Source organism: Drosophila obscura, unplaced genomic scaffold (assembly GCF_018151105.1).
Source record: "Drosophila obscura isolate BZ-5 IFL unplaced genomic scaffold, ASM1815110v1 contig_46, whole genome shotgun sequence".
Lineage (NCBI taxonomy): Eukaryota > Metazoa > Arthropoda > Insecta > Diptera > Drosophilidae > Drosophila > Drosophila obscura.
Window position 1 is genome coordinate 2,484,622 of NW_024542835.1, and position 11,202 is coordinate 2,495,823.

Consider the following 11,202-nt stretch of genomic DNA (forward strand, 5'->3'; position numbering starts at 1 on the left):
ATGCAACTCTGAACATTTGGACGGCCGACATATAAAATATTATATATTTATACTCATGTGGCGATGCATCTGCGTATATATATTTTTATTATGTCTCTCCTCTTGTCTGTTTTTACATTAAAGAATTTTATTATTGTTGTAACTGCAGTATACCGACGACCGATGCTGCAGTTGCCCTTGTTCGCTGCTTGTAATACATGCATGCGAAAATTTCTTACATTAACAGATAGTTAAAAAAAAAATTGGATAAATATTCGACGCTTGCTTCCAATGGTAGCAGTGGAATACTCTTATAATATGTGAGAAAATGGTATTTAAATTTCTTGAATAATTTTTATTTGCAATTCTAGACAATTATGCGCACATTAAAATTACCATCTATTATTGAAACATTTTTATCAGGCTTCCACAATATTTTCAAGGCATTTTCATAGCTTCAGGAAATATATTTCACTATGTTCATTCGCTAACTCAAATCTAAGTTGCATATAAAGTACGAGTATCTACTGAAACTCAACCATTTTATCTTTGAAATTTGGAGTTGCTTTCCAAGTCCATCTCCCGTAACGTATGCCTCGTTTTCCGGAAAGTTACTTCATTTACGCGTTGTCATAGCAATGCAATAAAACGCTTGCCATATGAATAAATAAATACAAATTAAATTAACACTGTGAAGTTTCACAATAGCGAAAATGCATAATTGTCGTGAAATGTTGAATTAAAACGAGAACACGTCCAATGAATATACACGAATTGGGCAAGTTGAGCATTTCATTGAATTACTTTTGAGTCTGAGAGTCTCATAAATTAACCAGAAGTGTGCTCAAGACATTAGTAAATGGTCAGCAAATGGTTTCGAAAAAGCCTAAGGGCTCTAAGGGTCAAGTTGATTTGCATGGAAAAGTCATAAACTTTGACTAACTGCGACCAAAAAGGGTTAAAGGTTGGGGCCCAACCTCCACTAAGATGTCAAATAAAGAAGTCGTTTCTGACCTGGTCTTTGGAGGCACTATTTAAAGGCCATGCCTTGGGTTAAAGCTCATTTTACAACCGGGGAGGATACATCATTATTGACATTAACAACAAAAGGTACTTTATTGGCATCATCAGCAGCAGGCAACAGGAGATGATTGCAGATTGGTAGCCACGACTGCTGCATTTGGCAACTCTGTCATGTGCTCTCCATAGCGGCGACGTCCTTATCCCTGTCGTACCTTTCTATCCTGGCCAGAGCACGAGGCCCGACGACACTTTGGCCACCTGCACAAAGGGCTATCTCCTTTCCTGTTGATAGATTGCTGTGAACGTCTGTGGCTCCATGCAACATTACACTGATAATATTTGCCACGCCCTGCTCCTATGCCCGAGTTCCGGCCCAGCACGAAAATAGGGGTCTGAAAGTTTGTGCTTAAAGGTTGCGGTTGCTGGTTGGCCAGTGTGTCCTGCGGTGATTCGAGAGGATGACTTCAGGTTGATTAAGCTGCGAGAGGAAGCTGGCGAAATGCGATTCGAGGTTAAGTGGATGCCTGGCTGTTGTATACCTACTTCTTCCTGCAAATTGATGCGAATTGTTTGACTTTGGTGCGGCTATTGCATTAGAATGTCGTGGTTAGATTTGTGTCAGTTGGGTTAAAGTAAAATAAAGACAACGTTACTTAAGAAACGGGTTAAGAGTGGAAAGTTCAGTTGGTTTATCTGCAATTCGGTAATGACAGATAACGAAGTTAATTTACACGTTATATTAATACTGTCAAGGCAAGTTTCAGTACATATTTTTTTCGAATGGGATACGATGAGTATCCAGAGAGTTATTATTATTAGTATGAGAATTTAATACGCTTAGATAAGCCCAGATTAGATAAGTTATTGGTTTCGCTGTGCTGTACATACTTTGCGGAGTAAGTTTATTAAATCTTTATGTTTTGAATACTTGGGATCAGAATTATAGATTAGTCTTGACTATTTTACAATGAATATGTAAGGTAAGACCATGCATTTAAAATTTACCCCACCTACTCTGTGCCTTTATTTATTTTATTTATTTTTTTAAAGACCTTTCGGAAAACTACTTTTCGGACGGAATAAAAAAATTTGGAAGATCGCTAAAAATAATTGTACTTTCCTAAAAAGGTACATTGAATAAAATACAAAAAATAAAATTAATTAATTTTTTGGTTGGCCTTGGTCTTCCAGACCGACAATCTCATTTAATTTTTCTCATGCTGTATGCCTTTGGGTGATCGATTAGTTCCACCTAAATAGTCTTGTTCTGAGATGTAATATTAGCGTGTACCGTCGTTCTTATTGCGGCTTAACTGTCAGACAGAACGACAAAAAGAAACCATGGGCTCATGAAATTCGGATATACATAGGTAATTTTTATTTCATTACTCAGAATCTCTATATTTCACCTACACTTTTTTCCCCTATACACCTTAATTTGCCACAACTCCACGTAGTTACAGGCTTAAATATGTCTAAGTCCTAAATAACATTAATCAAATGTATAGAAAATACCCAAGCTTTACCGACCAAAAATACTCATACCAAAAATGCATTTTGTCACCCATTTTTTTTATATTGAAGTTGTTTTCTTGTATGACGAGGGCCCTTATCAAGGATGACTCGAAATGGACATCCTTTCCGCTAAGCCATCCATAAAAAGTGCTCAAACTTTTTGTGCGGCAGGCCTGTCCTTGACTATTAGTTATCCATGTTCAGTTTTTCAGGGCCTGTTCCTGTTGTGACTTGAGCCAATATTTTTTTAAATATTCCAGTGCTATTTTCCCCATTATTTACTGGTGGGCTGACTTTCACTTCGGCCCGTCTTTGTCTCGCTCCCCCCATTTCACTCCGTTCGTTCACTGCCCGGTGCGATAATCCAGACTTGTGCCATGTGAATAATGATGTTCCAGATGCTGAGGAAAAAGTCGCTTAACGTTTTTTCCTATCTTTCCCAGCAGCCATGGAACATTTTTTCACTGTCGGCGAATCCGAGAAGACCGCGTGCTGGTGACAGCTGAATAATAATAAGAATATTTTTTAATATTCACATATGAGTTTGCAGTGCTAAAGAAAGTGCAGAAATTTAATGTCAGTATTTAAAGCAATATTTAAAATAGATATTCTGGTCCGCAGCCAATCCATTTAGTAAATTGAATTTGCCACCCGAAAATATTTTCCAATTAAACTAAAATAAAACATTTCTCACTTAATTCATGCCAGTTTTTAATTGTTTGCATTCAAATTGTTATTCATAGAATGCTCCAACTGCAGCCATTTTAAACTAAAACCCCGCTCGAAAAACATGCATATCTACCTACAGGAAGAACAATGACGCAAACACATGTTGTGTAATTATAAGCAATCATTTTTGGGGGTTGCTGCGCCACCACCACCTGAAAGCCCTTTGCATGGAAAATGCAAATAAAATGTACACAATACATATAAATACATGCGTACATATACATATGTATATGAAATTAACAATTTTTGTGGGCCTGGAGGAAGAGGCGGACTACGAATTGTGTAATAAATGTTTTTCGCAGCAACGGAGACAGCGACAGAACAACAAACTTTAAACACAGGCCTGGCCATAATGGGCCACAGCCACTGAAAGCGACAGGCTGGCCTACAGAAAACGAGCAAAATATTAACGCCGCCAAACAGAAGAAGCTTTAAAACAGCGGGTAGACTATCTGATACCCAGGTGTCAGCCATTCAAATGATCTTATCGCTAAATATAACGATTTATGAAATTATAATTAAGAACTTCACGGAATTTCTTACGACGTTCAAGCGTTCATAATTAAGCGCAGTTGCTATATGTTCAATAATTAGATAATATTTGTATAAAGATATTTTGAATATGAATTAATTAAGCAATTTCAATACTTTCACTGAACTTGAGCATGCTTCTACATAGCACACGGTATTTCTCCTGTATGACCATTCTGTGCTGCAAAGAGACAAAACCGCAACAATTTACAATAATTTACATACAATTCACAAAAATAAAGCGGCAACAACCGACAGCCAACGAGCCATTCCCTGACAATTAACTCGAAAATGACCCGCTCTCTGTCTTTGACCGTTGAGAGGCCGCAATGCTTGCGGCAACAGCTTTTTTGAAAACGTTTTTTAAACTATATCTTAGCTTAAATCGTTAATAATACTCAATTAAAAGTTTTCTCCAGCTGCGGGCACGAAAATCATTTAATCAGAGCAATTAAAATTGTGCGCAAATTCTGCAAAACTAATTTAAAGCCAAAATGAACAAAAAAACTTGTGCATTCCGGCCAGGCTGGCCCTTTCAGCAGCATTTGCATTTATTTATGCAGCAACAACAGCAGCAAACAATCAGCTGACCAAACTCAAACTGGCTGGCCACACTCTAAAACAAACAAAACATGGGGAAAACATTTACATATGAACTTTCATTTGGCTTACAATTTTGTTGTCATTGTTCCTGTTGTTTTTACGGGCAGTACTCCTCATGAATAATATGTTTGCTTGTTGCAAGTTGGTTACATAGCCGAAAGATATGCATGGTATGTATCTATTAAGTGCATTAGAACTTCTGCTACCAGGACGATTGACACTGAGTGGAACTTTCACCGAATTGAGTATTTAAAACTTCTTAATTTACATTTCAAGAGACATTTCCAATAGAGCAATCACATCAATTGAATTAAATGACATCGGGTTTTACTCGAATTTTTTCCAAACAATAAATACTATTTAGAAGAAAAAGGCACATAGAAATAATCGTAAAATTGGCAAGATATAGAAAATAGTTCTTGCATTTAAACAGCTTAGGTTCTAGTAGTTTTTGGGGTTTAGCGCCGCAGTAATAATACTTTAGTCGCTGTAGCTACAATTCCTGAAAAACTCCGTCAAAACTAAATTTTAAGTTGTTAGTGAATTCCCTTGGAAGGGATTGGTCACATAATTAGTGTCTAACCCCGGCCCTCTTTTTCCTCTCCCTGCCTTGCAGGGCTCGCAGGATATTGCCTCTGGCATATGTTCGTCCTTGAGTTTGGTGTGTGTGCGCCAAGACAGCGTCCACTTAAGTATGCAACACAAAATTCTTGTACGCTGCATGCGTACCAAAAATACCGAAACCAAAGCCATCCTGTTTGTGTTTTTTTTGCTTCTGTTGGTGTTGGTAGTGCTGGTGTGTCTGCGTCTATTGTGCTATTTACTTAGCCAAAACGTGCGTAAAGTTTTAATTATAAACTTTTTCTTGCACTCTTTCAGTCAGTTTAGGGAGCAGGTCCACTCTGGGTTAAATGTCCCTCAACATTCATTTTACGGCACTTTAAAGGGGCAATTTATAAGATTTATGTGTAGGTGGAGACATCTGTTCTGGTGCCTCAAATTAAGATTAATTAATTATGTGATTTATGACCGGAGGAAAATGTTACGAATTTGTTTCTGACCCTCTGTGTATATTTCAGCAATTTAATGTCTTCAGCAAATTCAAACACTTGAATTCAATTTCGACATGCAGCTGGCCTTAAAAAAACCTCTTTGCATAATTGCAAACTATTGCCGTCCAAAGTGGAAAATCAATTTAATTTGCTGATGGGCAAAAAAGAAATAAATTCGAATTTTTATGTGTTTATGTATATATCGATGCAATGGTGCTTTGAAATCAGATCAAATACGGAATGCAAAGGGTCGTTGAATGGTTGGTTGTTGATAGAGGCGCTTGGGACATATTTGGGTGAATCAATTAAACGATATTGCATTTACTTCTTTATTCTATGAATGTTGTTTTGAAGCGATCTCCCTGCTCACAAGCGGTATTGTATAGGCATTAGGACTATAGACGGCTTTACTACAAAAATATATTAATTACTATATAATTTACTTTGGAGAAATTCCATTCTCGCTTTCCATCCATAATTAGTGTTATTGATTCCGTTATCCGTCATCCATTATTTGGCTCTTCTGCAGTTCCGTTTAATAGACCACTTGTTGACGAGCGCCAAAAACTCTTTTGTCCATCCAAAGAGTCGGATTGAGGCCCCAGAAAATATGAGGGAAAACTCTGTGCAACCGTAATCCTGCATTCCGCCTAAGAGCGGAACAATGCCCCCACGTGCACAATGCTCTTTTCTCCCGGGATTCGTTATTGGCAATAGACAAACTCCGTTTGAGCGGATAATTGCATGCAGCGCTTTATAAATCAACAAACGTCTTCACATGGCAGAGGTTTTTGTGCATTCGATTGGGGGCTGCCTGGCCTTGCTGCCTCGTTGGCTGGATGGTTGGTTGGCTGAGTGAATGACTGCCTGCCTGCCTGACTGAGGACTGAGTGACTTGTTGGGTTGTACATTTCAATAAAACATTCAATGCATAACTACAATGGGCATAAGTTATGCTTCGCCGGAGAGCCACAGAGAAAGCCAGAGAGAGAGTGAGTGATAGAGTTCACTTGACTCGCACTAATTCCTTCCCAACGATAATGATGTTGTTGTGGATGTGGATGTATGGACAACAACAGATAAGGATGCCATCGACTGACTGAATGTATGACTGAGTGGCTGGCTTTTGTCTGGCTGAAAGCACTGCTTCTATACCTTCCATACCATCATCTACTTTATCCCTGGATTATTACAGCAGTCAAGTGACGCCCGCCTATCCTTCTTAAGTTTAAATAAGGGTCTGCTATTTTAATGGAGTTCCGTTCAACTTTATATGCTTTCGTTTAAACAGAAATAAATAAATCAAAAATATAGCCAACAAAAAAGTTATCGCTAAACTTCCGCTGCACGGACGCTTGAAAAATGGCGGACATTGAACTTCTCAGCAGGCAGCCGAGGGCGTTACGAAAAATGTAAAATAAAAAGAACAGCCAAACGGAACTGAAAATAATCAACAAAAAGGCAACACCAACACGTAACATTAAACTTCACAGTCACAGCGTATTCGGGTCTGGTCTGACGTTTCTTTAAAGTCGCCCCAGAGTCCGCATCGAATGGGAACAGCCGCACGCCTGCAAGTATGCAATGCTGTAATACGAGAACAGCACGCGATGGGGCATTAGTAGGAGCTTGTGAGTTGATGGAACGGAGCGTAATCTACAACATACATACAGTATGGCTTATGGAGCAGGCAAGTCTTCTAAACCATGGAGCGAAACTTGGGGAGCGGAAGAGCTTAAGTTGAAGGAGCATTCCCATTGAAGGTATATGGTATATGAGATAATACAAAATACATACGGAAACTTTTAAACGATTAATTATGATTTATCAATGAGTATAATGTCCACGAACCACTCCCAGCTGCTCCTTTTCCTTCTATTCTATTCCACTCGTGGGCCATTCCGCCCTACGACAACGTGAGAATTGTTGAAGTAATCAACTCAATTAGCCGTCGCATAAGCATCAGCCCCGCACCGCACCGCACCACACCACACAGCCGCAAACAAACACAAAACTCAATTAGATGGCATAACTAAATAATCACAAACACATTTGAGCAAACAACAGCTAGCTCCTCAACGCCATTCCTAGGCGACCGCCGAACGTCGTGACGTTGCTGTGTAAGCGGGAAAATAAAAAGGAAATAAGTGGAAAACCGGGTCAACAACAAGAACAACATTAACATGAGCGCAACAATTTTGAAACAATGGCGACAACAACCAGAGCAACAAGGCATGCCTAGAAAATTGCTTGAAATGTGCGGAAGCCCGAGAAAGGCAGGGACTGCGGAGGCATTCCAGCATGTGACGCACGTGACAAAACTTGTCAAATGACTTTACTTCACTTTGACGGGGAGTCCCGGTCCTGGTCCAGAGTAAACACAGCCAGCGCTCAAGTGGAGGGCCGGCAGCGAGAAGATGGAATCCCGGCCAGGATGAAATATATGTTTGAGTGTACTCGTACTTCTCCCCCTTGAAATGCTTAAGAAAACTCTGTTCCTACCGAAACAATAAAAAAAGCGAGGGACGAAGCAAAGAATGAGTCGCGTACCATATCTCAGTTTTTTCCAACTTGTTGCGCCTCCAGCTAAATTATGACATTGGGGCGATGGAAGGAAAAACAAGAAGAGAAGCCCTCGGTGGCAGCAGCAAATATATTTTAAAAAGTGCAGTGAAGTGAAATTCTATTTGATTTTTAGATAGCCAAGAAAGTTTATTTTGGCTGAGTGTGGAGGAATTTTTGTAGAATTTTTTGTTTGAAATCCATACCAGGGATTAGTAATAATAACAGGAAATACTCGTTTCCAAAAGTTCCCCCAAGTAGGTAGGCCTTGACATTGCACTTGATTTCTCGAATGCTCTAGCCTGTGTGGGCTCCATAGATTTTCATTCTAGTCTGAGATCTCGAACGAAAAACACATTTTGGAAAAAAAATAAAAATTTTGTTTTTTTCAAATCCTACTTCCGTAAACAGGCGAACGTAAGTAATAATTTAAAATAAAAGTGAACAAAATTTAAATACGAAAAATAATTGAATTTTGGATATTGCAGAAAGAAAACCAAAGATGTGCAATCCTTGCTTCCGCTCAATGCCTGGCACTTGCTGTGGACCAACTGGTGGACTGGGACCCTGCCTCCTGTGCGGACCTTACAACGGCCAGTGGTTCAAGGCAATCAATCACTGCTGCGGCCCGTGTGGACCCTATGGCTGCTGTTCCTGCTATGGGCCCTATGGCGGACATTGTTAGCCTGCTTAGAAGGAAGGTAGGATCCAACACCGAAGACCAAAATCAATCGCGAGACCTTGGATCAGAAGAAACTGCATTCTAGAGGAACAAAATTCGAATATGCCCAAAATAATGGCTGTTCTCTGTCTAAAATCTTGGTTGGCCAATATCTCTTGATTACAATCCACAAAAACATAGACGAATGTTAATAAATTATTTGATGTAATTTTCCTCACACATTTGCTGAATATTCTTTTGTGGGACGTTGAGGGTTGCACATACCTGCAATTAGGAAGTGACACTTCCGATATTCAATTGTTTAAAATAAAATGACTGCTAAGCATAAAAGAATATGACTACTAGATAAATGGTAATAATAAAATCATTAAAAACATAATATTGGGAATACTATTTACATTTTAGTTACTTTTCAGTAATCCGAAAACTGAATCCGCTCTATTGTTTAATTCTCTCCCGAACCACTTTCACAAACAATCAGCAAAAAACCAGTAAATATTACAATCAAAATTGGCTTTACGATGGCTGCAGACCAGCGAGCTCAATTTTCAGGCCTGCTTTTGGGTAGGGTCTCGCTCACAGTCCACGGGGTGCATTTAAGGCTAAAGCCGATTTGATTGTAAATATTTGGCTCGTTTAGAGCTAATGACACATCGGGGACTACCAGCGAGTCATGTAATGCTAATGGGTCTATGGAGTGCCAATTTGTCTGCCAGAATAAAGAAGGAGAATATGGGGAGGGCTGCAGAGAGAGTTAGTCGGTCTTCTTATTGTTTTTTTTTTTTTTATTATGTAAGCGATTTTTGATCTCAAACTTAAATTCAAACAGAAGGAAAAGAGGCATCCCGGCTGTTACTTGGGGCGCTTGAATATCTTCGAGCCACTCAGTGATGGAAAGTACTCCAGACTGTTGAGATCGGGGGCTTGATTCTTGTCCGGAATTGGACACGGTCCCTTGCGCTGATGCGGCTGAGCCTTTCGTTTGTTAAAGTCGCCCTGGCTCTGGCGGAGAGCCGGAGGAATGTAGATTTGTTTCTTGGCCACTGTGTGATTCCCTTTCCCGTCTGAGTGTTCATTCTGTTTGGCCGACTCGCGGTTAGCCTGCTCCGACTTCTGCCAGGGACATGTTGTGGTTAGCGCGCTTTCATTCGATCCAACATCAATGCCATCGCCTCCAGTGTCTAGCTGTTCAGGCTCCGATTTCAGATCGCCAGCAGCGAATGGGGCAGTTGCAGTGGTGATAAGCGCCATCGGTAGGGCGCGTGGCACATTCGTAAATTTACGACGATTCTCCTCGGTGAAGTCAGACCATTCATCCTCTTCGCTGTGCGCCTCATCGGAGAAACGGATCCTGAATTTAAGCGGGGCTGTGGCTCCTACAGAAGCAGTTTCCAACTCCTCCGATTGGAAGGCATGCTCAAAGTTGGAGTTGGCCTCCGACGACAACTTCGTTGATTCTTCGAGCGTTTTGTACAGCTCCTCAGCAGCCAAATATTCGGAATTTTTTTTGGACTTTTTGCTATCCTTTTTGGAAAAGAAATCTTCAAGATTGGACATTTTATTGCATTTGTATGTATATTTTAGTTTCTGCCAGAAGCAACACTTTCGAATTGTTGTTCCTAATACTACAAATTTTAAGCGAAATTGCTAAGAAACACGTCTGAAATTGACTGGAAAACTATTGGTTAACAAAAGGCCTACTTGAAATTTTTTTATACTCGTACTCAAAAAGAGCTAAGGGGTATATTAGTGGGGGGCCAGAGAAGGAAACGTTTCCGACCCCATAAAGTATATATATTCTTGATCAGCATCAAATATCCATGTCTGTCTGTCGCCGATGACGCAAATTATAGAATCAATATATGGTATGGACATTAACCATATATAGAGATTCGCGCCCCACAAAAGACGAAAATCTGTGGCATGGTAGAGAATGACTATATCTACATGATTGGCTGGTTCAGATCGGATCATTATTATAGCCAGAATAAAGAAATTAATTTTCAGTTGCTTCCCCCACCTCCTCCAGCACTGCTGATGCTACTTATTCTCTTTCTCGCTCGCAAACACTCTGCCCTGTGCAATGCGCGACCTTTGCGGAGAAGATGAAGAAGATTGTGTATGTAGAATCTACATTTTAGATGTGGAATCGACATTGTAAATGTAGATACAAATTATGAGATGAAAATCCAATCTGAAAGTCATGAAGTGCGAGCGAAAGGTCTATATCCTGTCGTTTGTGCTTCTAATCTAGCCGATAGAATTGTACATTGAACATTTCTGGGATCGAAACAAAAAGACTAGATTTTAAAAATGTTCTTTCCAATTCCGCCAGTTCGCTAGAGAAATACAAAATATTTATATATTCTTTTTTTATGCCATACGAATAACCATCTTTGTTTTCGCTGGCGAAAGAGTTATTTAAGTACTAGGCTAAATACAGCCCTGAATGGCCCGATCCTAACAAAAAAGCACAAAGATATGGCATCAATTTCGCAATTTATGACCCACTTGGAAAGACCGGTG

At 39.7% G+C, this 11,202-nt stretch overlaps 2 protein-coding genes across 2 annotated transcripts; one reads left to right on the forward strand and one right to left on the reverse strand.

Moving 5' to 3' along the window:
• Window positions 1-6,372: 6,372 nt before the first annotated feature.
• Window positions 6,373-8,893, forward strand: LOC111074741. The gene is made up of 3 exons (XM_041595302.1): window positions 6,373-6,424; window positions 8,296-8,411; window positions 8,483-8,893. Exons 1-3 carry the CDS (start codon window positions 6,373-6,375, stop codon window positions 8,759-8,761), a joined length of 447 nt encoding a protein of 148 aa, XP_041451236.1. The 3' UTR covers window positions 8,762-8,893.
• A 559-nt stretch (window positions 8,894-9,452) lies between these two features.
• On the reverse strand, window positions 9,453-10,349 carry LOC111074738 (protein CDV3 homolog). The gene has a single exon (XM_022367654.2). It carries the CDS (start codon window positions 10,231-10,233, stop codon window positions 9,529-9,531), a length of 705 nt encoding a protein of 234 aa, XP_022223346.2. The 5' UTR covers window positions 10,234-10,349; the 3' UTR covers window positions 9,453-9,528.
• Between the last annotated feature and the right edge of the window lie 853 nt (window positions 10,350-11,202).